We start from the raw sequence: 25,544 nt of genomic DNA, 5'->3' as shown, positions 1-25,544 counted from the left end.
CATCCATCCACTGATTGATATCCAAAATTGTAGCACATTTGATTGTAATAAGAGTTCAAATCTTTGAAACTTTCCCTTGTGTTTTGTGTAATTGTTTTGGAAACTTGGACAGAATCAAGGCTGACTTCTTGTCTTGCAGGATCAGCTGTTAACATGTTTTGCAGTTGGATATTCATGCTTTCCTGTGCTGTCGTCTTCATGTGATTATCTGTTGTCATGGAATAATTAGAGAGCTTGAATGTACACAACATTTTCCTATCATTCTTCTAAAATACATATCACATCCACATGTTGTCTGCTACCACTCACTTCAAGTCCATGGTTGTTGTTATGTGCCGTTTGTAACTACTACGACAACCCGATTGATTATCAATCGCGTGCTTCTTTCTTTTTCTTATCACATTGAGTCATTTCTATGTTTGACAGATTCTTTGATCCAAAACTTGCTTAAACCTCACAATCGTTTCACATATTCTAAGAAGCCCACAAGTTGTAAACTTAAACCAGTAGGTCTTTGAGCGGATCCAACGTTAGCTCTAAGACGTTGACTCTAACTAGAAATGTAAATGCTCGAGCTTGAGAAGATTCGGGGTCCAGTCGGCCCGTAAAACTCACTCGAATAAGCAGTATTATTGAACCAGACAAAACAACAAGCAATAAAACAAAAAACGGATAAAACACCTAAACTATAAGACAAGTAAGCTTCTCCATACCGTTTAGTTAAGATATGCCAAATTCCACCAAGTAAAACAATGGTACAAGCAATAAAACAAAAAACGGATAAAACACCTAAACTATAAGACAAGTAAGCTTCTCCATACCGTTTAGTTAAGATATGACAAATTCCACCAAGTAAAACAATGGTACTAGAGCAAGGGAAGTTTGACCCATAAGTTGGGGAAAAAAAAAATTATCTTAATTTTCCCCAACTTTTCACCAATTTTACCTACCAAATTAATTGTTTAAACAAACTTCTAATGTTCCATCGCTTTCGTTACAATTTTAGAAATAATCAAATAATTCTATAACACATTCAAATAATGTCCGGTTGAGATTTAAATCTTTTTTAATGAGATTTGTTTTTTAAAAAATACTTCGAAATAATGTGTTTGCTTTATACATTAAAACAAACTTATAAATCCTAAAAACTAATTTATAAAGTTATAGAAAATTATGGAAAATCAAATAAAAATTAATAATGGATGTGCATTTTATTTTATTTTATTTTATTTTATTAGTTTAACACAATCGGTTAAAACTGATCGATAATCATAAGCTGCACGTTTTCCTTTTCTGGAAAAAAGAAATCAAAATTAAAGGCCAACCAATAATTCAATATAGATATTTTATATTCTATTGGGATCTTCCAAACCTCCATAAATTTTGTTGTTCAATTAGGACAGCAATTCTGTTCCTTGAAGCCTGTGACACTTGTCAGAAAAATTAACACAAACGTTAGAAACTGAATAGAAAATTTTGTCAACATTAACATACCAGAAAATTAAGAAACGTGGCATATGGATTTGCCAATCATGGTTAAATTTTGAAGAGGGCAAATGCAAAAGCTATTGGTCCCAGCAGATTTTGGGATATACCTCTAAACACCACATGTTAATCTCCTAGAAAGGTCGGGGAAAGAGATCAGACATTTGAAAACTGCAATAAATATCAATAGAAGATGTGTACTAAGCAGCACCAACATAGCCAAAAATATTGATTTCAAGTATCCCCCCTCGGCACAGGACTTTCATTCAATTCTTAGTCTACGCAGATTCTCATAAATATCACCCAAAGGCTTGCATTCACGCTCAACCCAACCAATCTGACCTCCTAGAGCATCTGTTTTCTCAACCATCATCCTTCAAAAGTAATGGCAAATTCCCGTATAGCAAGGTTCGTTACCGAGGTCGCGCCACCACAGATTATCAGTGTCATGAGACGCCGAACGTCAAAAGTGTTGGATACCATCAGTGAAGAGGAGAGAGATGGCAGCAAGAATGAGTATCCTGCTTCTCCAAGAAGCCTACCATCATCAACAACCCCTGCGTCTATGGTTGTTAGTGCCAATTCTGTGTACTTCGTCAGAAACATAAATAGATCTTTCTCCAAATTCAATGATTGAATAATTTGTTGTCTGGAGTGAAAATTAGGCCTTAAAGGCTTCATCACCATATCCGGTAGTTGAATTTTCATTTCGTTGTGGGATGAGTTCCTGAAATTTGTGCTCGCACAGTTTCCAGTGAACTTGCTAAAAGACTGTAATGCAATCTTATGTATAGTTTGTCGAGTTTGAAATGAGGAATTTGTAATGTTAAAATGCATAAGAATACTGTCATTCAATCCAACAGTTTCAACGCAGATTAGTCAACAGAACATGCAAGATTAAATATTCAAATCATGCCTGCCATTTAATCTTTCCCTACACGGCCTAAACGAGTTTTTCATATGTTACGAAATGGGACATTAAACTCTCAGAGGGACTTGTTTGTTAGTACCAACACCAACCTTTTTCTTTGGAGGAGTTCATATCTTTTCGTTTGCGCACTCCGGAAGACATGAATGTGCTTTCTTTCTGATTCAACCTTTTCCTTCAGTTTCTCTAGGGCTGTTAATCATTACAAATCAAAATAAGAAAAATGTTTGGAAAACATCTATATGAACAAAAATAATAGAGGCTTAGTTATTTATTTATGTAACAGCTTCGCTGGAAACAACAATCCTTCCCAACAAATTAACCCAGCAACCTTCTTTACTTTTGGATAATGAGTAAAGATCAGAGCCGATTTGATGCACGGATCAAAGGAATTTACCACAACTGGTTTTTAAAGTTTAACCTAATCCCTCTATTTAGATATATAAATATATATATATGAAGCCCAAAAATTTAAATTATTTAGGCTAGTTAGGGCAGTTTTTCCGTACAGTCAAAAGGGACGAGGTGTTACCAGAGACATAAGTAGGCTGGAGCAACTCAATTGAACTGGAAGGCAGGGAATGTATTGGGCAAGAATCATTATCAATCTTGTGTAGCAATCTCTTGAAACGCCTAACCTGAAACATAAGAATCTAAGAGTAAGCGAGTTAAACTACGACATATTGCTCAATTATTCATCTCTAACTTATTTTAACCAGAAACAAACTGAAACCGCCCAAAATCTATCACTTGCAGATATTGTCTTCTTTGAGTTCTCTTCTGGGCTTCCCCTCAAATTTTTAAAATGTGTCTACTAGGGGAGAGATTTCTACACCTTTACTACGGGGAGGTTTCTACACCTAAGGTATTATTTGATCACACACTAATTAAGAGACAGGCCAATTTACCATCATGTATCATTCTAATTACTCCGGAAGTTTATATCTTCTTTTCCCAGTGATTAAGAATAGCGCGTGATGCAAATCAAGCTGAGCGAGCTTGCCTGGAGCCTGTTAGGCGTTGCAGAGAGAACCATCTTTGCAAGCCTTCGGTAAGGTTGACCCTTAAAACCCCCATCAACACCACTGCATGAATCCAAACAGTATATGCAGTCAGCACTATAATTTTGAAGTAAACCAAAAGGAACATGCCAGTAAAAAAAAATTATGAGGATTAATTATAACAATGGTGAACAATACTTCAACAGTATAACCATAGTTACAAGAAGTAGAACTTGCAATTCCTTTGTGTGAAGTTAATATTGTCCATCAGTCTTCCAGATGTTGCCACCAATATGTCCACAGAACTCGGTAGCTCAACCAAAAAATCTTCGGGATCGTAACAGATGCCTGCCTTGAGCTTAGGTCCCTTGATGAGCTCAGAATTTCATCTGCTATGGAGGATTGACCAACAGGCAGACCTAAAGATAAGCCAACAGCAGGCGCAACCGCAGTAAGAACCTCTTTAACCTGATTGAAAATAGCCGTGAGCATATTTCATGCAATTCAGCAAATCTGGAGCCATATGGTGCATAACCAAACTTTCAATTACTTGTGATACAATTAACAGATATATCACAGCTCAATGCTCTTCTAAATATGAACACATTTTGCAGCTTGTTAAATCTTCAATGAGATATCCACCATGGATTCACTTGTTTCCAACGGAGTGCAATAAATGACGAATATCAAATAGAAAGATACAGAAATCAATTTGATGCATAAACAAAAGAAAAGCTCGATGATAGGAAGGCATTAACCATTCAAATGATTCACAATAAATAGGAAATTGGCGGGGGGTCGAGCAAGGGGAGGATCTCAAGGAGGCATTCCTCGAACAAAGAGACGTCGACAGAGCTTCGCATCCATGGTAGAACGGCGATGCTCTTCGCCTCTGCTTCTCCGCCATTGTCTAACAAACACTGCTTCAGAGACAAAACCCCGCAGCGCTAGGGTTTTAGGCAGAACTCGCACCCAAAATGGAGGGAAATCCAACTGTAATTATATTTTAGGGAAAAATAACTTTTCAAAAAATCTTTGAAATTAAATCTTTTAATTATTTTATATGATATGACATTTTAAATTTAAAAGGAAAATAGAAAATGGAAAGTAATTTAGTCTGTCTCCCTCCACCGTCCGATGTTAGAAGATGAGAAACCTTCCTTATCATTGTTTTGGCAAATATTCATGTTATAAAAACAATTTCCTAATTTATTTTATTTTTCAAAAAAAATATTCATTTTAAATAATTTTTAATAATTTTTAATCCATAATTTTTATATAATATAACATTCACAAATTTTAATATTACATCATCCTTGGTGTCTTTTAACTTGAGCTTGAGCAGATATGTTGGAGGCTGGTACATCTTATTTGTTTTTTCGGTTACGTATCACTGTCGTTCTTACCATTTAAAAGTGTGTTTACTGGGGAGAGGTTTTGACAACTTTATAATAAATGTTTTGTTTTCCTTTCCTATCACTTAGTAGACCGTAAAAGCTATTAATATCTATTAGAAGTGACCTTGAGCTGTTATAGTTCTCACTTTCTCTCACATTTTCTATTTTAACCGAGATTCCCTTTCTTATTTGGGATGGGTCCCGAGACGCGAATGTGCCAGTAAAATTCATAGGGCAAACTCAATCATTATTGATTAAATAATAGTGTTTCACCAAATAGTATTTTATGTAACAATTATAATACACTAACAAAAATTAAATAATTTAGGTTTTGGATCAACAACCTTGGAATATCGAAAAGTACGACAGTCTCCCTCAAATAACGCGTTGTATAATTCCTGTTTATTTATATTATTATTATTATTTTGAGTGAAGTCAGATTCAATAATTGAATAATTTAATAAAATTCATAGGGCAAACTCAATCATTATTGGTTAAATAATAGTGTTTCACCAAATAGTATTTTATGTAACAATTATAATACACTAAAAAAAATTAAATAACTTAGGTTTTGGATCAACAACCTTGAAATATCGAAAAGTACAGTCTCCCTCAAATAACGCGTTGTATAATTCCTATTTATTTATATTATTATTATTATTTTGAATGAAGTCAGATTCAATAATTGAATAATTTAATATGAAAAATACGACAATTTAATTATTTATTAATAAAAGAACAGTACTGGACCTCAAACGAATTTACACGACCACCTGTCGCAGGTTAAGGCAGTGAGAGCATTTCATACGAAAACCACAAACATAAACTATTATTTTTATTCAATAATTTTGTTTTATATTGAAATAGCCTTTAAAATGCCAATTAAAGTGACATTAGTTTTTTCATAAGCAGGTGGAATATTGACATTTAAATAATTAAAATTAAAAATAAGGTCTCAATCATTAATTTTTTTTTTTAAAAAAAATTATATATTAAAGTTGATAATTAAAAGGTTACTTAAATTTTATTTTAAGGGTTTGACCAAATTTATTAATTCCAATTTTAAAAAATCTTAAATTAGGTATTTTTCCCTCCATGATTGGAGTATGGAAAATAGTAATAAATTATATTTTGATTTATTCCATATGAAAGAGAAGATTCCTGGTGTATGCTCCTCTGCTCCCTGTAAATACAGAGATTAATGCGCCTTGCGTTCAGCGAATTCAGTGAATTCGAAGGTCGTCTCCTTTGATCAAACCTCCGATTTAGAGGCTTTTCGTTGATTAAGCTCAAATTTCTCACATATCCATCTCCAATCATTCGAGTTCCGGATTCCTTCCGGGAGGTTATAGGCGCCTCCGTGATTGTTTAATGCGCCTACAATCTTCCCATTCCATTTTCCACAACTTGATTATCGTCGTCCTTGAATCCTCATATCGCCATTGTTAGCCTCGGTTTCTGATTCTGAGATGTAGAGAAAGCCTCAGATTGAGATTGAGATTGATGCTGAAGAAAAATAGTTTTTCGTTTCGTTTGCCGATCGACGGGGGAAGATGAGTGTGGTCAAGTCTCAGGTCTGGCAACCGTGTAAGAAGAAGAGGTCTTGATCGGAGGATTTTACAGCGAGGAAAGGGATTGCGGGGTGAAGGAGTTGTTAGAATTGGCGACAGAGATGGCTTTCAGGTCGAGCAGTCATACCAAAACGCGGGTGGGGAGATATGAGCTGGGGCGAACCCTTGGAGAGGGCAGCTTCGCGAAGGTTAAGTTCGCTCGGAATTGCGAGACAGGGGAGAACGTCGCCATTAAAATCCTCAACAAAGAGGACATTCTCAAGCACAAGATGATCGGGCAGGTATAATTTGGATTCGCTACTAATTCAAACATTCACTTATTTTGTTCTATACGCATTAACCGTGATAGTTGGAGGCTAGCAACTAGTCAAACTTTACTGCAAATCTTAATATTCAATTAGGCAATTGAAACACAATCCTATATGCTTTGTTCTTGATGAGTCCTCAATGTTTTTGCTGAATATTTATCGAAGAAATCTAAGCTTCATTGCATAACTTAGTCTTTTAGTTAAACACGAAGATCATATAATTTAAGCATCAACTCTATTTATGCATATCTGCAGATTAAACGTGAAATATCAACGATGAAACTCATTAGACATCCAAATGTCATTCGAATGTATGAGGTTAGATCAAGTTATGAACTTAATTTTCTTAGTTTGTTCTTGTTTCCTCAATTATCTTATTGCACCTCATCTGCCACTAATTATTTTCTTGGTGCAGGTGATGGCTAGCAAAACCAAGATATATATTGTTTTGGAATTTGTAACTGGTGGAGAACTATTCAACAAAATTGTGAGATACAGTGACTGGTTTTATCTTGTATCCATGCATGCAATTGTAACTGGTAGTTGAACATAAATTTATTCCTTTTCCCTTATCCAGGCATGTAATGGAAGATTCAAAGAAGATGAAGCAAGAAAATATTTTCAGCAGCTTATAAATGCTGTGGATTATTGCCATAGCAGAGGCGTTTGTCATCGAGACCTAAAGGTTCATGGAAAATCATCATAGATATCATTCTGTTGTCATTGCTATTAATATCATCTTGTTAAACTACAATTTTAAAAGTTCTGGTCTCAAAAATAGTCTTTGTCTATGTTCTTCAGCCAGAGAATTTATTATTGGATGCCAGTGGCGTTCTAAAAGTTTCAGATTTTGGATTGAGTGCTCTACCTCAACAAGTTCGAGTGAGTATGATGCTATGAAAGCTAGCATGCTTTTAGTATGATGGATCTATGAGTAATCCTTATCTCTCTTATTAGGACGATGGATTACTTCACACAACATGTGGAACACCCAATTATGTTGCTCCAGAGGTACAATGGATTTAGACTTCAACTATTTACCACTTGCTCTCCTAAAATTCTTTTGTGATTCAATGTGTTCATAATAGGTTATCAACAATAAAGGCTACTGTGGTGCAAAGGCGGACCTATGGTCATGTGGGGTTATCCTTTTTGTCCTCATGGCAGGCTATTTGCCATTTGAAGAAGCCAGTCTCGTGACATTGTATAAAAAGGTCTTTGTATTTGTATACATTTAATTTCTCGTTGGTTCTGTGTTCTTATTAGTTTTAGTACATCTACAAGCTCAAAGCATAGAATTTTGTTTGTGTTATAGATATTCAAGGCCGACTTCAAATGTCCTCCATGGTTCTCCTCTAGTGCCAAGAAATTAATCAAGAGAATCCTCGATCCGAACCCGTTAACTGTATGACTTCAAATGTCCTTCCATCTTAATGATGTTCTTAGTTATTATATGATGTAATCTCTTTGTTGTTAACTTCTTATGAATTTTCTATGAAACAGAGAATTACAATTGTTGAGGTTCTTGAGAATGATTGGTTTAAGAAAGGATACAAGCCACCCACTTTCGAAAACGACGAAATCGTTCTTGATGACATTGACGACATCTTTAATGAATCAGGGGTAACGCAAGTTGTTCTTTGGCATTGTTTTTTATGCATGTTAAGGGTAGTAGACATGACTTTTCTTATGTTGCAGGTCACTCATAACCTTGTAGTCGAGAAGAGAGAAGAAGGGCTCGCATCCCCTGCATCACCTGTCACCATGAATGCATTCGAGCTCATCTCGAAATCTCAGGGTCTCAACCTTGCCACTCTTTTTGAGAAGCAAATGGTAGGTTATGATCTTTCCATAGCACAAACATCTTATGTTGTGACATTGATGTTTCTCTGCAACCATCCATCTGAAGTTTTTTCCTTGTTTTGTTCATTTATGAATGTAAATTAATATCTGTGCTGATCGGAATTATGGTTACCAGGGGCTATCTAAACGTGACAAAAGTTTCACATCCCATTGTCCAGCAGATGAAATCCTTTCCAAGATAAAAAAGACAGCAGTTCCTATGGGTTTTGATGTGAAGATCAATAACTTCAAGGTTGGTTGAAGGCTGGAAGATCAAAATCTTTAATAGAATCATCCATAGCTTACCAAACTGATTTTGGACTTAAAATATCCGTCTTGCTTATTACAGATGAAGCTCCAAGGGGAAAAAACTGGACGCAAAGGTCATTTATCAGTTGCAACAGAGGTTCTTCTCTTCACTTTTCCCCTGCATGTCTTTTAAATTCCGATCGTTTCTTAAAAATTATCATTTTCTAGGCCAACACGAGTATCGTTCAACTGATCTAAAATATAGGACCACCCGACCACCCCACATATTGTTGAACTAAAAAAAATTCTCTCTCCAGATTTTTCAGGTCGCTCCATCGTTACATATGGTAGAGCTCCGCAAAGCTGGAGGGGATACTTTAGAATTTCACAAGGTATGAATCAATATATTACACACTTACACGCTTAAAGATCATGGCACATATGTATATCATGCGGTGTTTGACATGATAGGGCCCTCTTTCCCATGATGGTTTGAAGTTTTTTCTTTTGAGTTCTGTATGGCTATCCACAGCCATTAGTTGGTTCCAAAGCTCTAACTGGATCATCTGTTATAATGTTGTAGTTCTATAATAACCTCTCAACTGGACTGAAAGATGTTGTATGGCGAACCGGAGACGAGACGGAGCAGGAAAGTAACGGTAAGCAAAAATATGGTCGCGTTCGTTAAGATGAATGAAAGAAAGCGAATGGATGAGTACAAAATTAAAAGCTGAAAACTAAATGAGCGGAACTGGTTATACTTATATATGTTTTACCTTGGATTCTGCAGGTGTAGCAAATGCTTGAAAGATCTATTTGATTACCTCTCTGTCTGGAGTGGTTGTGCAAATATTGTCACCCTCCACCCCCAACAAGACAAGGAATGATTTTTTTTTTTTTTTTTTTTTTTTTTTTTTTTTTTTTTTTTTAATGCCATCTAGGTGTGTGCTTTTGTGAAATGTTTCCCATGTTGTGGTATGATGAAATTAATTGCTTTTTTTTTTTTAAACACCGAGAAATCTAAGATTCTTGTGATAACATTCTTGTTTTTTGTTCTTTGAGAACTAAAAACATAAAAGGTGTTTGATAACTATCTATGTTATTTGTTTTTTCTTTTTAATTTAAAATTGCACTCTCTCGTTCTAACCAATTCAATTTAAAATATAGACTTACCTGAGTGAGTTTAATTAAACTAATTTATAAGTTTTGATGAAATGATTGCACCACATGTAATGAAAATTTAATTTATAATTAGAGAACCAAGAAAATTGATATTTCTTTTTATTTAATCATGATTTCTATCAAGTAATAGAGATTTAAAAATATAAATAAATGGAAGCTGTTAATGAAAATACTACTAAAATGAAAATACTACTAACCAAATTTGATAACGAGACAGAAGGGAACAAAAAAAAACATACTCTTAGATTGCAGAGTCTATCTCTATTTTGACCTATGCATCACATTGGCTTTGGTACCATTTGTAACGTCTACTTTGAAGAGATTTCTATCCCTTTATGCATTACATAGATTTCTACCCCTTTAACAGATGTTGACCACTTTGACCCGTTACGTATTTCTATTAAAAATAAGATTCTACGCTCTTATAAGAAATGTTTCATTTTCCCCTTTAGTATGACCTTATAGGGTACAGACTAGTTACATACGTACAAATTTCGAACCTTGACGCTTTAGTTGCCAATAAATACCTTAGCTAAATAATTAATAAAATAATATTTAATATTACAAATGCACAATCATAATACTCTAAAAAGCATCACATTAGAGATGTTCGCAAAATAAGGCAGGAACGAATCACAGACCAAAAATGAATTAGGTATGCATCTCGACCAAATAAATAAATAATTAAAAAATAAAAGTCATTTTTGTGGGGAAATTTATATTTTTATAGTTGTATTTATAAAAGTCAATAAAGTACATATACATATTTGCAAATATAGTATACGAAAACTATATATTACTATTGTTTTCGTAAGATAATTACGGGTATAATCATGGCCAGAGTTATTGTCTAAAAAGTCATTACTATTTTATTTTAATTTTGGTCACAAAGTAATTATTACCCTAACAGCATTAGTTAGTTGATTAAGTGAGGCTTCTACATCGGGAGATTATCAGTAAAAATAATTAGTTATTTGATTAATGAAGACAAAATTAAATTTACCCATACTTTGTATTTATGCCGTTTCTATAAAGTTTTTCAAATTATTTTACTATTTTATTAAAAAAAACTAACCGATACTCGAAATGTGTAATTTTCATTTATTTATTTAAACAACATTATTCATGAAATTAGCCAAATTTATAAATCTAATTATGGAAAAAATAGAAAGGGCAGCCGGTAGGAAGGCACGTTCTCCTTTGAGTTTTGCACCGCTTAGTGTATGGCTGTGCTTCGCCGTCGTCACCATAAAGCCTTCAGCGGCGGCGCTCTTGTTTACATCACACTGAGATTTTTCATATTCTCCTTCTGACTCTTCTCTTATTTCTCTCTGTACCTATTCCCTTGTGAAGGAATACCATCTTCTCTGTTACAAGCTTCTTGGAGCTGCAGGATGTTGTTTTCTCGCGGGCTTTCCCAGATTTCGAGGATTCCCAGAAACAGCTCCTGTTGTCGATGGTTTCTGTCTCATCGATCAGATACTCGCCCAGTTCTTATACCTAATATTCTCTCTTTGCATCCCTCGGAATCTGATCGGCAAGTAAGTGTCAGTTGCTTATTTTTGTTTAGTTTTTGTTTTTGGGGGCTTAGGAAATTAGTTGCTCTATGAGGGGCGGTTACGAATTTTGTGCTTAATCAAGTTGATGCAATTACTAAAAGAGTAAAGAGTTTCTGTGTCTGAATAAGATCCGAACTGGTTATTGTAAGGGGACTTTGAGCTGAGTGATTGGTTTGTAAATTTCCATGGTGACTCCACGGCCTGTTAGTGGGATCATCCTCTTCACATCATTCTCACGCGGATGTGCTCGAGGCTTGTATTGGTTTGAGTTGAGTTTTCAGTCAATATTGCCACGTTGAGTTGAAAAATGCTATGCAGTATCTAATTGAGCTCCATTTATTCTTGTCAACTAGTTTGATGTACTTGGGTAAGGAAACAGTACTCTATCTCTTAATCTGGTCTTAGGACGTGTGTTCTCCACCGAGACAGGGATGGTTCTTTCATATTTTTTTGCCTGAAAACGATACCCCTATTTAGTTTCTTTCACAACAAATGCAAAAAAGCAACATGACTATGCTATGTTGTATCTCCCATGATGCTATTTAATCTGGTCTTTTGGGAGTTCAGTTCTGAAGAGGCACAGTTCGAATCTGTTTTTTAAATTCTAAGGACTACTTGATAAGTTTTTGGTATCATGACCTTTTTGGTCACTTTCCCATGAGAAACCAACACAAATTTGTGCGATTCTCCGTGGTTGCTATCAGTTCCTATTCGATTCTCCGTGGTCTTTAGATACCTTGGGGTAGTTTACTTTAATTATCTAATGGTCAGTTTGATCAATTGCAACGATGAGGAGAAAAGGCCAGTCTTTGAGGCTATTTGGAAAGGACCTTATCTAAAAAAGACCAAGGTTTTCTGTGGGAACTTGTTCATGGAGGAATAATTGCTGGAGATGTGATTCAAAGAAATTTGTCATATCAGTCTCTCTCACCCCACTGGTGTCTTATGTGAACCAAATTCGGAAATACAATTTCATCTTCTTATCGAGTGTTCCTTCGCCCAAAATTATTGGAATATGCTGTTGGGAGCTTTTGGTTGGTTTCTGGCATGACTAATAATATTTAGGACTTCCTTACTTCCATTTTTGTGGGTTGTGCTTTTAAGGAGTCCAAGAAGTTGCTTTGGAGCCCCATCAATAGGGGTTTTCTGTGGATTTTTTGGCACGAGAGGAATAACCAGGATTTCAATGATTCGGAGACTTCTTTCCATAGGGTTATGGATACAGTCCTTTCTTACTGATTTCTCTTGGTGAAAATGTAATTCATTCTTTAAAGATCACTTGCTTACTTCACTAGTTTCAAATTGTCGAGCATTTCGTAATCCACCATAGATGGTTGGAAGTTTTTCCTTCTCTTTGGAATTTCATCTATCAATAAAATTTCGTTACTGATTCATAATAAGTTCCCCGTCAATTATGTCTTTTCAATGGATTGCTCCAATGCAAATTCTGGAGGCCCTCAACTGAATTAACATTGATGATTTTATCATGAGACTCTTCTTTCATGGTGATTTGTCCTCAGCGTTGGTTTCTATGAAAGTACATGGAAATTTCAACCACATTTTAAGACCTCTTTTTTTCTCATGTAAAATCTGCCGAAATTTTGTGAGAACCATTAATGTATTGTATTACCCTTCTTGGAGTTGTCGTGATTTAATGAAGGAAGTTTTGTTGTACTTGCACCTGGCTTTTGTGACGAAGGATGAGTTTTATGCTAATTTTTCCCCCAAGCCTCTGGGTTATTAGGTTGGGGAGTTATTGAATTGAAGAGTGTTTCTAGGGTGGAGGGTTAGTGGGTAGAAGCCTGGATTTTGACCCTCTATAAATGCTTTTCTCTGTTTAGTGTAACCAATAATTAGTGGAACTTTCCTGCCTTTTTTTGTTTCTCTAAATTTTTTTTTAAGTTATCTTTTATACTAATAGTGGATTTCTTTTAAACTATTCGTATCTAGCTTCCTGTTGGTTTGACTGTACTCTTGTTATCATGACTTAGTTCTCTCGACAACATTGCTAATAGGAGTTGGGGGATTGTGGGTTGGTTCAGATTAGGTTTAGAAGAAGAATGGACCCGATTAATTCTTTGAGTTGCAAATTCAATCAGTTCATTAAACCTTAGAAAGTGTTGGAGGAATCCGTAGGTTGGTTTGGGATAGGTTTGAGAAAGTATGGACCCAAATTAATTCTTCACTGTTGGTTTGACTGTACTCTTGTCATAATGACTTAGTTCTCTCGACAACATTGCTAATAGGAGTTGGGGGATTGTGGGTTGGTTCAGATTAGGTTTAGAAGAAGAATGGACCCGATTAATTCTTTGAGTTGCAAATTCAATCAGTTCATTAAACCTTAGAAGTGTTGGAGGAATCCGTAGGTTGGTTTGGGATAGGTTTGAGAAAGTATGGACCCAAATTAATTCTTCAAGTTGCAAATTCATCCAGTTCATTAAACCTTAGTCAGGTGTTGGGGGAATTAGTAGGTTGGTTTGGGTTAGGTTTAGAGAAAGTATGAAGCCAAATTAATTCCTCAAAAGTTGCAAATTCAACCATTTTATTAAACCTTAGTCAGATGATGAGATCAACCTAACTCAATCATATAACCATGGGTTGTTGGGCGTGAGAGCCTAGTCTTGATTGTTGGGAGAGATTCCAATTTATTACCATTTCAAGCTTTCTCATTCATGAAAAGACGACTAGAGAGTGATGTGATGTTTGTATTATTTATTATGCTAGATCACATTTTATATTTTATGATGTTTAGTGTGTATTGCCTAATTCTCATATTTTGTTATTCACTTGGATCTGAAGACAACCACAATAGAATACACTGCTTGAAATACTATGTTGTATTGTATCATTTCATGTTATATTATGACTCAACATCATACTTTATGTTTATTGCTTAGATGTAGTCCATTATACATTATGGATTTCCAGAAGTTCAATGTGTATCTATTTGCTCGTATATTGATCATCCTATATTTTAATTGTTACTATACGGGCAATTGATAGGCTCCAGGATGCAGAGAAATCATGTACTTGGCTTATCCCACTTTTCATGGTTTAGGACGTCAAATCCATCAAAGCAGCTGTGTAGTTGAGGTAGGTAGTCACTTTTGTCAGGTTTCTCTTCTATTACATGTCTGATAAGGTCAAATTAATATTAATAAAGTCAGCTCTCTGAGGCGAGGAGGTTGGAAAAGTTCTTTGTTCTTTAAATGTTTATTTATTTCCATGGCTAATTTCTACATGGTTGTATTTGCTGTTTTGTATATTTTTCTTTTTTGCCCTTTGGGAATTTGTATCCCTCGAGCACTTATTCATTTTCATTATATCAATGAGAAATTATTTCTTGTTAAAAAAAAATAATGACCAAGTCAGCCAGTGTGACATTGTAATAACAAAATGATAAAAAGGAAAGGGAAGGCTTGTTACTTTTATGTGATCGCAACCACTTCCACTAATGCATATCACGTGTTCATTTGACAAGAGGCTGGAGCGAATAATTCCACTTCCACTTTTAGTTTGACATGCTGGAAATTATCACCTCATCTTTCAAATTTTTATTTTATTTTTGCTAGGCACACGTTTTGAAGAGTTAATGTCGGAATGGAAAAACTTTCTTCATAATAATCTTTTGTTCTCTGATTCAATAATCACTCTTCTACTAAGTGCAAAAGTTCTACTTGGATGAACCATGAATAAGATGGTGAAAACCAAATAGAAGAAAAAAATCTCAATCTGTTCATATAGGACTTGAGGAGAAAAAGAACTAGTATTTATACTAGTTCTACAAACTAAGCCTCCAATGCCTGTAATGTAACAAACAACTTAATGACCAATAGATTAGTTCTTCTAACTAATCAGCAAGCCACCAAACTAATTATTAACCAACTACTAACTAATCCAATAATCTGGAAAATACAAACAGTAGCCTAAAAATAAAACAGTTCCAGCCATTAAGGTATAGGCTACCTCATAATGTGTCTTCCAACTGCAATCCTCTGGTGCTGCATAATCCTTATCCTTTAACGTTTGTACCATATCACATATTTCAAGCGTGGTCATTCAATATCTCCATGTCAGATCAAAAGTTCAAACCAATTCAACTGCTACTTCTAGAAGCGTGCATTTAACCTATGTTTTTCTTTCGTTTATATAGCAAGCATCAATCTCTTTGCTTCATTTTCATTCCAGTTTGATTCAGGATATGGAACTTGGTGTACTGTTTAGTAGTTTTCTCAACCTCACTCATTGTACATTCATTCTATCATGATGAAATTTTCAGGAACAGCTTGATCCATTCTCACTTGTTGCAGACGAGTTATCGCTTCTTGCCAATAGACTACGGGCAATGGTAGTGGCTGAGGTATCTGATTCCTTTGTTCTCTTATTTCTTTAATGACATTGATGCTTTCTATGGGAGGCTTGAAGTGGTATTCTTAAACATGTTTCTATTATAGTTGGAATTTTCTCATACAATAATATTTATAACTTATCTCATACAGGTTCCAAAACTTGCTTCTGCTGCCGAATATTTCTTCAAATTGGGAGTTGAAGGGAAGAGATTTCGTCCAACGGTATTTGTTCGTTTGTTTGTTTGTTGTCAATTCTTCTTTATGTGAACAGAACTTTTTGGATGTTCGTTGCCTTTCTACAGCACTGCTTATTTTTGCCAATATATATTTTAATTTAATGTGGATTTTGGAAGGACAGAAAAACAATAACAGTATAGAGTGTATGCTCTATAGTTATGGCATTTTTAAAACACAGTATCTGCCGACATTCCAGTAAGATCCTTAAACCTAGTTGAAATCATCATGCACTTTGAGGATGTTTATTTTGTTATTTGTTATTCTATTTTTTAAAATAATTTTAATTTAATATAAATTAACCTTTTTACTTCCTAATGAGAAGTAAGACCTATATTTTAAGAAGCGAGTTCAATTATGTAGACCTATGGTAGAAAAATTTCTCTGCAAACAGTGGTCTCCTGCCTACCCTTCTCTGGAGCGCAACATCTGTTATAACAATTCTCTTTCCTTCTAGCACTGGGCAGGTGTCAGACTCAAGATAGTTGAATTTTTCATGTGTTCCTTAGTGTGGGAGGTGTTAATAGTCATGATAGAATTCAGAAGGATCCAGAATCTCTATCAAACTGGGCCCTATGGTCTGTGTGTTGCATGGTGCAGAGCTAATTGCTGTTATGACCAAAAGTCTCTTGTTGGATTGGACGTACCCCATACCCCTCCATTGGATGGCTGAGAGTGGGACATTGAGTCTGTAATGACTCATTCAGGATTTAGATTAGGATTTGGAATCCGGATTCGGCATCTGATTGCCCCGACATTTTCTTGTATCCCTTGTGACATGGTCACATTACTTACTCATCACTTCTAAGAGTGAAAACTATTTCCACAAACCAACACAAGTCCTTCCATCATGCTCACTCACATGCATCCTAGAAAAATTCCTAGGTCATCCAGTACAAAATTGTTCCAAGCAAGGCACACTAAACTTTAGAGTTCCTATGATTGAGCTACCAAAAAGAAAGGTGCACCTTGTTAGTATATGTAGTAACTTTCAATTATTTTAAGTCTTTCTTAACCATCCTATCCTTAGGATTGCTTTCATTCTGAATTGTCTCGGTTCATTCATATACCCTTCCTTTACTCGGGTGTAACAAAATCCAATTCGAGGCGGCTTGCTTTGATGATGTTTGCATGACTGTTCAATCCTTCAGTGTTATAAGTATATATTGATGGCAGTAATAAGGATTCAGACCACCCCTTTGTTTTAAAAAATTTTGTTTTAGAATGCTGCTATAACTTTATTCTAAAATATTTTGCTAGCCTTGATGTGTACTGCGAGGTACTCGTGCTAAGAAGATGACAGAGCAGTTCCCACGCAGTTAATCCTGAAGGGAGGAAAAAGGAAGAACCAGAATTGGAGGAAAATTACAGCTAAAGCATTGTTTTGGGAAATATGGTTGGGGAGTTGAAGAAATTGCTAGCATATATGGTTGTAAAAAGGGAGAAGCCGAATATGTACCTAGAATTACCCTATATAAAGGAAGCAACAATTTTTTTTTCCTTCTGGAAGACTATTATTAAAAAAATAGAAAGAAAGCTGTTAACATGGTCATCATGTTAATACTTCAAAAGGCGGAAGACTCAATTTAATACAAGCCACATCGTCCAACCTCTCCACTTATTACAGGTCTCTGTTCGAAATGCCACAAAAAAGTGGCTTCGAATATAGAAAGATTGTTCTGGAACTATTTGTGGAAAGGGAGGACTCGGTTTTTTCTCGATAAAGAAGAACAAAGCTCTCCTAGCAAAATAGATATGAAGATATCATCATGAAGCAAATGCCTTGTGGATAAATTATATACTCCTACATTGGACAAAAAGCAATCCCTTCCATGTTCTGCCAAAGTGCCTTGGAAGTACATAAAGAAACATCAAAACCTCATCACCAACCGAATTCGCCATAGGGTGGTGATGGAGGAAGCACATCATTCTAGACCAACCCATGGATTGACAATCCCATGCTAGCCCTACGATATCCACTTTTTGTATAGGATCTCTCATAGCAAAAAAGCCACGATCAAAGAGACGTGGAATGTTGTCAACAAATTTTGGGACTTGAAACTTGGTAGGAATTTAAAGGATAACACAGCAGTGGAATAGACCGAATTAAGCCTTGACCTTGCCCCAGTGGTATTGTCAAACGAAGCAGCCTCATTAACTTGGCTCCCTAGCGCTGATGGGGTCTTCTCTACAAATCCTTGATGATGGACATGGGGTAAAAGTAGAAGCGATAAATCTCACGCTAGCAAAGACAATATGGAAAGGACATCACCCTAAAAAGGTGAAGTTCTTCCTTTGGGAAATAGTGCATAAAGCTATCGGCACAAGTAAATATCTTAAAAAAGGTCTTACATTACTCTTTCTCCTAATTGGTGTCCATTGTGCAAGAAAGGAAATGAATCACAAAGCCACTTATTTGTGCAATTTACATACGCTCAGAATTTTTGGACAACAATTCTCAATATATTCGGATGACATCTCACATTTCCTAAAGAGGTAAAGGATGTATTGGGCATGGCCTTAACGTATCACCCTTTCAAGAATGCAAAAGCCCTGCTATGGAAAAACCTCATCGTGGCTTTCTTTTAGAATCTATGGAATGAAAGAAATCAAAGAATATTCGCGGAAGAGACACAAGCTTATACAAAACTTTTCGACAATGTTGGTTACCAAGCTATATCTTGATGTAAACTGTCTATATTTTTACTTCTTATAGTTATGCCTCCTTCATTGTAATTGGGAAGATATTTCATAATCATCATGGATATTACATCCCTTTTGTAAATTTCAATCATCAATTTAATTGTCTCTCATAAAAAAAAATTAAAATAAAAAACCCATATAGTTGGTAAAAAAGAAAAGCAGTGTAAATAAGTGCATTTGGCATGACATGGACCTATATTTGCTATTTGTTCTATGTAACTGGAGGACGTGTTAACGTTTAATGCATTTTTATGTGCAGGTCTTATTGCTGATGGCAACTGCTTTAAATATGCCGGTACCTAAACCTCTTCCTCATTTGGTTGGAGACAATTTGACAATGGATCTACGCACAAGACAACAATGTGTGGCCGAAATCACAGAAATGATTCACGTTAGTTCTTTGAAATGCTTAATTTTTCTTTCATTAAATGTTTTCTGTGGAATTCTTGCTTGAGCAAGGGATCAAAAATAGGGGACAAGTAAAAATATGTTTGTTTGTGTATATTTATTTTGTCCTATGAGAATGTTTATATAAATGAAGTACATTTTAGAGGTGATTGACGTGTCATTTTTTATTAGCTGAAATGGAATCTATGGCTATCGTATCACCCTTGATCTTGTTCATTTGGATTGGAGTCCATTTCTGTAGTTAGGGCCAAACTTCCTTTTCATTGGAGCCGTTTTTTTTAGTGTGTGTCCTTGTATATTCTTTTATTTTTTTTCAATGGAAGCACAGTTTCTTACCAAAAATAAACTGTGCTCCTGATCTTTTAACTTTCTACAAAGTATGCAGTTAAATGGGTGTAGTCTCATGAGTCTCCTCCAAATCCTTTCTTGTGTCTGATTCTTGCCTATGTTTTTATGGGTTCTAAACTTCCACATTTTACAGTAGGAATCCTCTTGGCTTAGCTTTGATTTTCAGTCAGAATGTATACACGAAGTTGATAGTGAACGTTCCACTATTGTGCACCAACGAAATTTGAATACTATGAATGTTCAACAAATGTTGCCTTTGCATTTTGATCATTTTGACACTCATTAGTCACTTTTTTAGATTTATCTAGTAAGATTTACACAGATTTTAAAAAGTATATTAGAGAAAAAAGAAAACTTCGATAAACATTTTAGTTATTTTTTAGGCACATAATTGGATGGAAATGTTTGATTTTAAATTTCATTTTCCTATAAGTCTCAAATGATTCAGAAAAATATTTATTTGGTTTTGGATTATCTTCAAAGCTCTGTTATTGATGTAAAGTTAGAGTGTTGTTGTTTTTCGTGTTTTTAATACAAATTCTTCAGCTTTGTTGTTTTGATGGTAAGATTCAATTGAATTTGGGACAGCTAACTGTCCACAGAATGTCCGAAGGAAAAATTAAGTTTTTTTGGTTTAACGTAATTTAAGCCATCTGTGTTAACTGAAATTAGGGTGGTCTTGGTGTGCTCCTTTGGTGTATTGATCATTTTTATGTTTTGGCTGTACCTTTTAGCTACATCAAATGAGATGTTTTTTTTGTTTGTTTTATTTATTTGTTTTTAATTTAAAATTTTAAAATAATGATAAAGTTAAAAAAAAGAAAAAGAAAGAAAAAGAAAGAGAAAGAAGAGGGGACAACAAAAAGAAAAAAAGAGGAGGAAGAATAAACGTTTGCTGCATATTTTGTTCATTTTGTCGCAGTGTATTTACATATCGTAGCTCATAATGCAAAGTTCATTTATGTAAGTCAAAATATTCACATACATCTAAAGCATATATGTCAGAACATGTGACCTCAATGCGGTCATGTTATGGTCATTTTTTCCAGCACTTGTACGGCAATTTTCAGTGTTAATTTTTTCATTTTCCTTCTGAATTAATTTCTTGAGAAAATTTTACACTTGCAAGGTTGCCAGCCTTCTACATGATGATGTATTGGATGATGCAGACACCAGGCGTGGCATTGGTTCATTAAATTTTGTGATGGGAAATAAGGTATCTATGAACATTATCTTTTAGTTTGATGCTAATGCTGATACACTTAGACGAGGACAACGAAATTAATGGTTACTTTTTCAATATTTTGCACAAGAAGCATACCCCATGTTTATTGAGTTGGATTCTTTCTCCCTCTTCATCATAAACATGCTCTCTATTTCATCACAGTTGTCTGCAAAATTCTTTGAATTTCTGAAGATTCTAGCATTCTTTGTAATCATATTTGCTTTTATAGATATCAGTTTTAGCTGGGGACTTTTTGCTCTCTCGAGCTTGTGTTGCACTTGCCTCTTTAAAAAACACAGAGGTATGAATTTACTTCCATAGTTGCAAACTGAGCAGTATTACTTGGTATTGAGTTCACGCATCTGTTATTAGTCTTGTTGAGTTTCTTCTGCATTACCATTTTCTTTTTAGGTGGTATCATTAATAGCACAAGTTGTTGAACATCTCGTGACTGGTGAAACCATGCAAATGACCACTACATCTGATCAACGTTACAGGTATGCTTTTCACCTTTTGGTTGTAAATGTTTGAATTTCTTGTTGTGGAAAAGTAGATATCAAAACATGATAACTACGTAGTTGTAATATTCCTAATCTCGCAAATATATATAATGAACAGCAGATAACCAGATAGTTTTGATTTAGCCTAGGGAAAAGGAGAGCGATAGTTGTGATAAGAAGGTTGTGAATAGTGGTGTCTTCGATAAACAAATGCACAGCAGGTAAAGCAACCTTTTAGAAAATATTTTGATGGTCATGACAGAGAAGGATCACTTTTTGATGGCCTTGGGCGGTGGAGTTCACTGCCGTGGCAAAAATTTTCAGTATTGAACTTCCTAGTTTTTTGATGTCAGTGAAGTTCACTAGACTCTGAATGCTTTAACATCTTATAATTTGTCTTCTAAATGTGCATTGGCGAACTTCTATACAGCACATACCATTTCAATGCTTATTGCTATTTGTGTTTTGACTTCGAACTATTCTCAATTGCAGCATGGAATATTACATGCAGAAGACGTATTATAAGACTGCATCATTGATTTCTAACAGTTGCAAATCTGTAGCCCTTCTTGCTGGGCAAACAGCAGAAGTCGCAATGTTGGCTTATGAGTATGGAAAAAATCTGGTATATGATTACTTTAGCTCTTTCGTTTTTTGTTCTCAATCTAACCCCCCTCTTCCTAGAGCCTTGTTAAGGCGCGCACTTATTGCAACAACTCTTATTAATTTCGGGCATGTCTTCAGAATAGAGACTAAACATTTTTACTTAGGATACAGCACTAGCTTCTCATATTGAAGGATGGATATTCTTAGAATCTTCCTCCTATATGCAAGCTTACTCTGTCTCTGACTTAACGGTTCTTTTTTTTTTAAAAAAAAAAATTCTTCTCCCTTAATTTTTTTGTTTTGAAAAATCATTTATACCAAAATGATTACTGCAAGGAGGCTTTTCTTTAAAGTTCTGCTGTAGTAGCATTCCTATATTACATAGAAGGTGCACATCATTCGATGCTCTTCTCTCGTGTCATTTGGCAGAGCATTGAAGTTATGATGTTTCTTTCTTATGGCTGATCTCTCTCTGTCTCTCTCTCACAGGGGTTAGCGTATCAACTGATCGATGATGTTCTTGACTTCACTGGGACTTCAGCTTCACTTGGAAAGGGTTCTTTATCAGATATACGCCACGTAATCTTTTTGTGTATATTTTTGCATCTGAAAATTTATAACAAGATTATGCTAACTGTTACTTAATTTATGAATATTTGGATAAGATACAATTTCATGAACCAAAAAGTTCACAAAGAGGAGGATAGGGCATTCTCCTGAAAACCAAAAATGTTGATTGGATTTGAAAGATATTTAAAGAATTATGTTAAACAAGAATAGACAACAAATGGAAAGAAGAACAAGAGTAGCATCAAGGGTCCGAAACCTATGGTTCTTTCTTTCTCGAAACACGTTTTGATCACGAATAAAAGAAAGAAGGTCCATTACATTCGGCGCCTCTCTATTAGAAAGAGGGTGACAAAACCCAAAAACAACAGACAGGAAGGATCAAAAGTTGGTAAAATGGAAGCCACACAATCTAACTTCTTGCCCAAAATATGATATAAACACGGGAACACCTCATGAAGGGACTTATCCGCCATCCAACAGTCATCCCAGAAATACACACTCGAGCCTTTCCGAAAATAACATCTAATAAATTGAGAAAAGGAAGGGAAACTAGAGGCAACGACTTTCCACAGGTGGTTACTAGGGTAATTGGTGCCCCTGCTAGCAACGCACTCAAAAGGGTGATCACCATGCATACTCAATGAATTTATGCCACAAAATATCAATATCCATGAATAAGTGCCACAACCATTTCGCTAGAAGGGTCCCATTAAGTAATCTTAAGTTCCCAATTCCTAATCTTTCCTCCACGACTTAACTAGAAAACAGAATCCCCACACCTTTCAAAGAGATCACATGTGAGGTAAGGTCCAAACATGTTCTTTAGATTGGCTGCTTTGATTTAGAAGACTATGTCTATGAGATGATAAGGTCCAAAAAGTGAACCTTTTTTTCAACTTGTCATGCACCTTCATCTTTCCATGCTATGGTCCCAAAGAAAAACCACAAACCACATTTTTTTCAGAGACTTCGAGCTTTCTTGTATTGGTAGTTAAGTTGGTGGGTATAAGTTCTCCTTTTGTTTTTTTTCCATGCTTCGGGATTGATTTTGTGGAGAAAACACCATGTATCATTTTTTAAGGGTATTGAGGAGGGAAATGACTTTCTAGATAATGTAGCTACTAATTAATGTTAGATCATATTTGGACGAGCAATGAATTTAGAGAAAGATGTAGTGTTATCTGGAGAGAGATTGTCTATCTATTCCATCTCCTTACCATCCCCCCCCCCCCCTTGATTTCTAAATGCAAGATTCGGATCCTTCATGTTGTTTTACTTATTCTAAACGTGGCAATTTTGTACAGGGAATCATCACAGCTCCATTATTATTTGCCATGGAAGAGTTTCCCCAGTTGCGTACGGTTGTGGAACGTGGTTTTGACAATCCTGAAAACGTTGATAATGTATGCATGTAACATATATGTTCTCTGTATCATTTCTTATTTATCAAATCTGTTTTCACATGTTTTTAATTATCTCACCATCCTTCCAAACACTTAATAAATGCCTCATGCTCAAACGAGCCAAAGATAACCTTGGTGGCTGTGATTTAAGTACAGAATACATTCTATTTCCATCTCCTTACAACTGGATTGGTACATATTATACAGCTCGGAATCCTGTCTTCCATGTGTCTCAAATCGCACCCCCCCCCCCCCCCCCCCCCCCCCCCCCTTCTTTTTGTGAAGTCCGAACTTTTCCTCACAAGTTGTCTTATTTCTATCACCATCAAGAACTTTTGACTATGAAGAATCCTTGGCTTTGTGGCAATTGCAGTTGGTGTTTTGGTGGTAGACAACTAGGCCTTTAACTCTTGATAGAGCTTTTTTTTTTTGCAAGTACTGCAAATTTTCTCAGCAGTTTCTTCGTCCAAGTTTAGAGTCCACATGAAGTTCTTCCAATCCTACTTGGGCTCTTTTAGAGTTTTGATTGATATTATAATACAAGGATCTTATCAGTTCCTGGTTGTTTGTGGGCCATACTTACTTAAGGCCTTAGAGGGGTCCTTTACTTGTATGAGGCCCCTGCCCTTCAGAAGCAGAAGCTATAGGCTTCCGAGAGCCCGAGCCCCAGCACAAAGTGTCACCTTTCCCTTCTCATGCACCACTCTCCATTCTCTCGTACCGTTGCATGCCCATACTCCCATACATTGAACATTATGATATTCTCTGCTGTATGCCTGCTTCATTTACTTGAATGGATTAACGAGTATATATTGGAACCTGATTGGTTTGTTAACAATGTAGGCAATGGAGTACCTTGGTAAGAGCCGTGGAATTCAACGTGCAAAAGAGCTAGCAGAAAAACATGCCAATCTGGCTGCAGAAGCTATTGATTCTCTACCTGAGAACGACGACGAAGATGTGAGGAAGTCGAGAAGGGCACTTGTAGATCTCACTCGAAGAGTCATTACAAGAACGAAGTGAGAAATCCAAGTAGTGTACACCACCATAGTTGGAACTATATCTTTTCCATTCAGAGGGGCAAATTTCCCTCAAAATTTTTTCCATCAATATTCTTTTAATTTATCAGCTTTTGATGTCAGGAATTCCTCACAAAACATATTTATACCTCTCCCTATTGTGTAAATTAAAATGTGGAGCATGAACCGACCCAGAATTTTGTTTTGTAATTCTATACTGATGCACCATTTCCAATCATCTCCTGTACCCTTTGTTTTTATCGTTGAAAACTTCCCACACGTCAGGACTTGGTTTCCATTTCCAGGGGTCTAAAATTACCATCTTAGATTAAGGGTTCACTTTACCTATCAAGGAGATTTCCCTGTGGATTCATCTTTGCTGTTCTCCATTTGCTTTGTTTTCGTCTGGAGGCCGGCATTTTCTTCTTCGTTGGGTTTGGAGAATGATGCTGAATCTCGTTACCCCATAGATTCCTTCAACGCCTGTGTTCCTTTTTTGTTTATGAATGAAAAGGTTGTTTCAGCTTGGGACGAGACCTGGGAGGCAGCTACCCTTTCATCAAATTTAAATTTTTACTAGCTTCTACTGCTTGGTTAAATTCGAGTTCTTGATTCTTGATTTTAGGGTTTATATTCTTTGGTTCAACATGTTTTAAA

The 25,544-nt window shown here is 35.6% G+C and overlaps 3 protein-coding genes across 7 annotated transcripts; 2 read left to right on the top strand and 1 right to left on the bottom strand.

Annotated features, from left to right (window-relative positions):
- Positions 1 to 1,455: 1,455 nt before the first annotated feature.
- On the bottom strand, positions 1,456 to 4,422 carry LOC147790438 (uncharacterized). Of its 4 annotated transcripts, none has more exons than XM_087127559.1 (6): positions 4,173 to 4,422; positions 3,636 to 3,833; positions 3,417 to 3,498; positions 2,946 to 3,051; positions 2,506 to 2,605; positions 1,456 to 2,042 (listed from the first exon to the last, which is right to left on the bottom strand). In XM_087127559.1, exons 2-6 carry the CDS (start codon positions 3,680 to 3,682, stop codon positions 2,033 to 2,035), a joined length of 345 nt encoding a protein of 114 aa, XP_086983685.1. In that variant the 5' UTR covers positions 3,683 to 3,833; positions 4,173 to 4,422; the 3' UTR covers positions 1,456 to 2,032. The 4 variants fall into 4 exon arrangements, with proteins under 4 accessions (XP_086983685.1, XP_086983686.1, XP_086983684.1 ...); XM_087127560.1 differs by having other exon boundaries at positions 3,613 to 3,882; positions 4,173 to 4,421; XM_087127558.1 differs by having other exon boundaries at positions 3,636 to 3,882; positions 4,173 to 4,421.
- A 1,534-nt stretch (positions 4,423 to 5,956) lies between these two features.
- On the top strand, positions 5,957 to 9,871 carry LOC111803228 (CBL-interacting serine/threonine-protein kinase 23-like). Of its 2 annotated transcripts, XM_023687547.2 has the most exons (15): positions 5,959 to 6,663; positions 6,946 to 7,008; positions 7,106 to 7,177; positions 7,268 to 7,375; positions 7,492 to 7,572; positions 7,648 to 7,701; positions 7,779 to 7,904; positions 8,006 to 8,095; positions 8,194 to 8,313; positions 8,389 to 8,523; positions 8,669 to 8,785; positions 8,882 to 8,938; positions 9,099 to 9,173; positions 9,365 to 9,440; positions 9,572 to 9,871. In XM_023687547.2, exons 1-15 carry the CDS (start codon positions 6,484 to 6,486, stop codon positions 9,586 to 9,588), a joined length of 1,371 nt encoding a protein of 456 aa, XP_023543315.1. In that variant the 5' UTR covers positions 5,959 to 6,483; the 3' UTR covers positions 9,589 to 9,871. The 2 variants fall into 2 exon arrangements, with proteins under 2 accessions (XP_086983682.1, XP_023543315.1); XM_087127556.1 differs by having other exon boundaries at positions 5,957 to 6,663; positions 8,194 to 8,523.
- Positions 9,872 to 11,122: 1,251 nt separating this feature from the next.
- GPS1 (geranyl diphosphate synthase 1) lies at positions 11,123 to 25,125 on the top strand. Its single transcript, XM_023687548.2, has 12 exons — positions 11,123 to 11,504; positions 14,526 to 14,615; positions 15,802 to 15,882; positions 16,022 to 16,093; positions 19,068 to 19,199; positions 20,694 to 20,780; positions 21,019 to 21,090; positions 21,201 to 21,286; positions 21,782 to 21,914; positions 22,385 to 22,474; positions 23,770 to 23,868; positions 24,712 to 25,125. The coding sequence occupies exons 1-12, from the start codon at positions 11,358 to 11,360 to the stop codon at positions 24,889 to 24,891; spliced, it is 1,269 nt and encodes a 422-aa protein (XP_023543316.2). The 5' UTR covers positions 11,123 to 11,357; the 3' UTR covers positions 24,892 to 25,125.
- Positions 25,126 to 25,544: the final 419 nt, after the last annotated feature.

This window comes from Cucurbita pepo, chromosome 10 (assembly GCF_057944985.1).
Source record: "Cucurbita pepo subsp. pepo isolate OVF chromosome 10, ASM5794498v1, whole genome shotgun sequence".
In the NCBI taxonomy this organism is placed as follows: Eukaryota; Viridiplantae; Streptophyta; class Magnoliopsida; order Cucurbitales; family Cucurbitaceae; genus Cucurbita; species Cucurbita pepo.
This window is presented reverse-complemented; position numbering and strand designations above follow the sequence as displayed.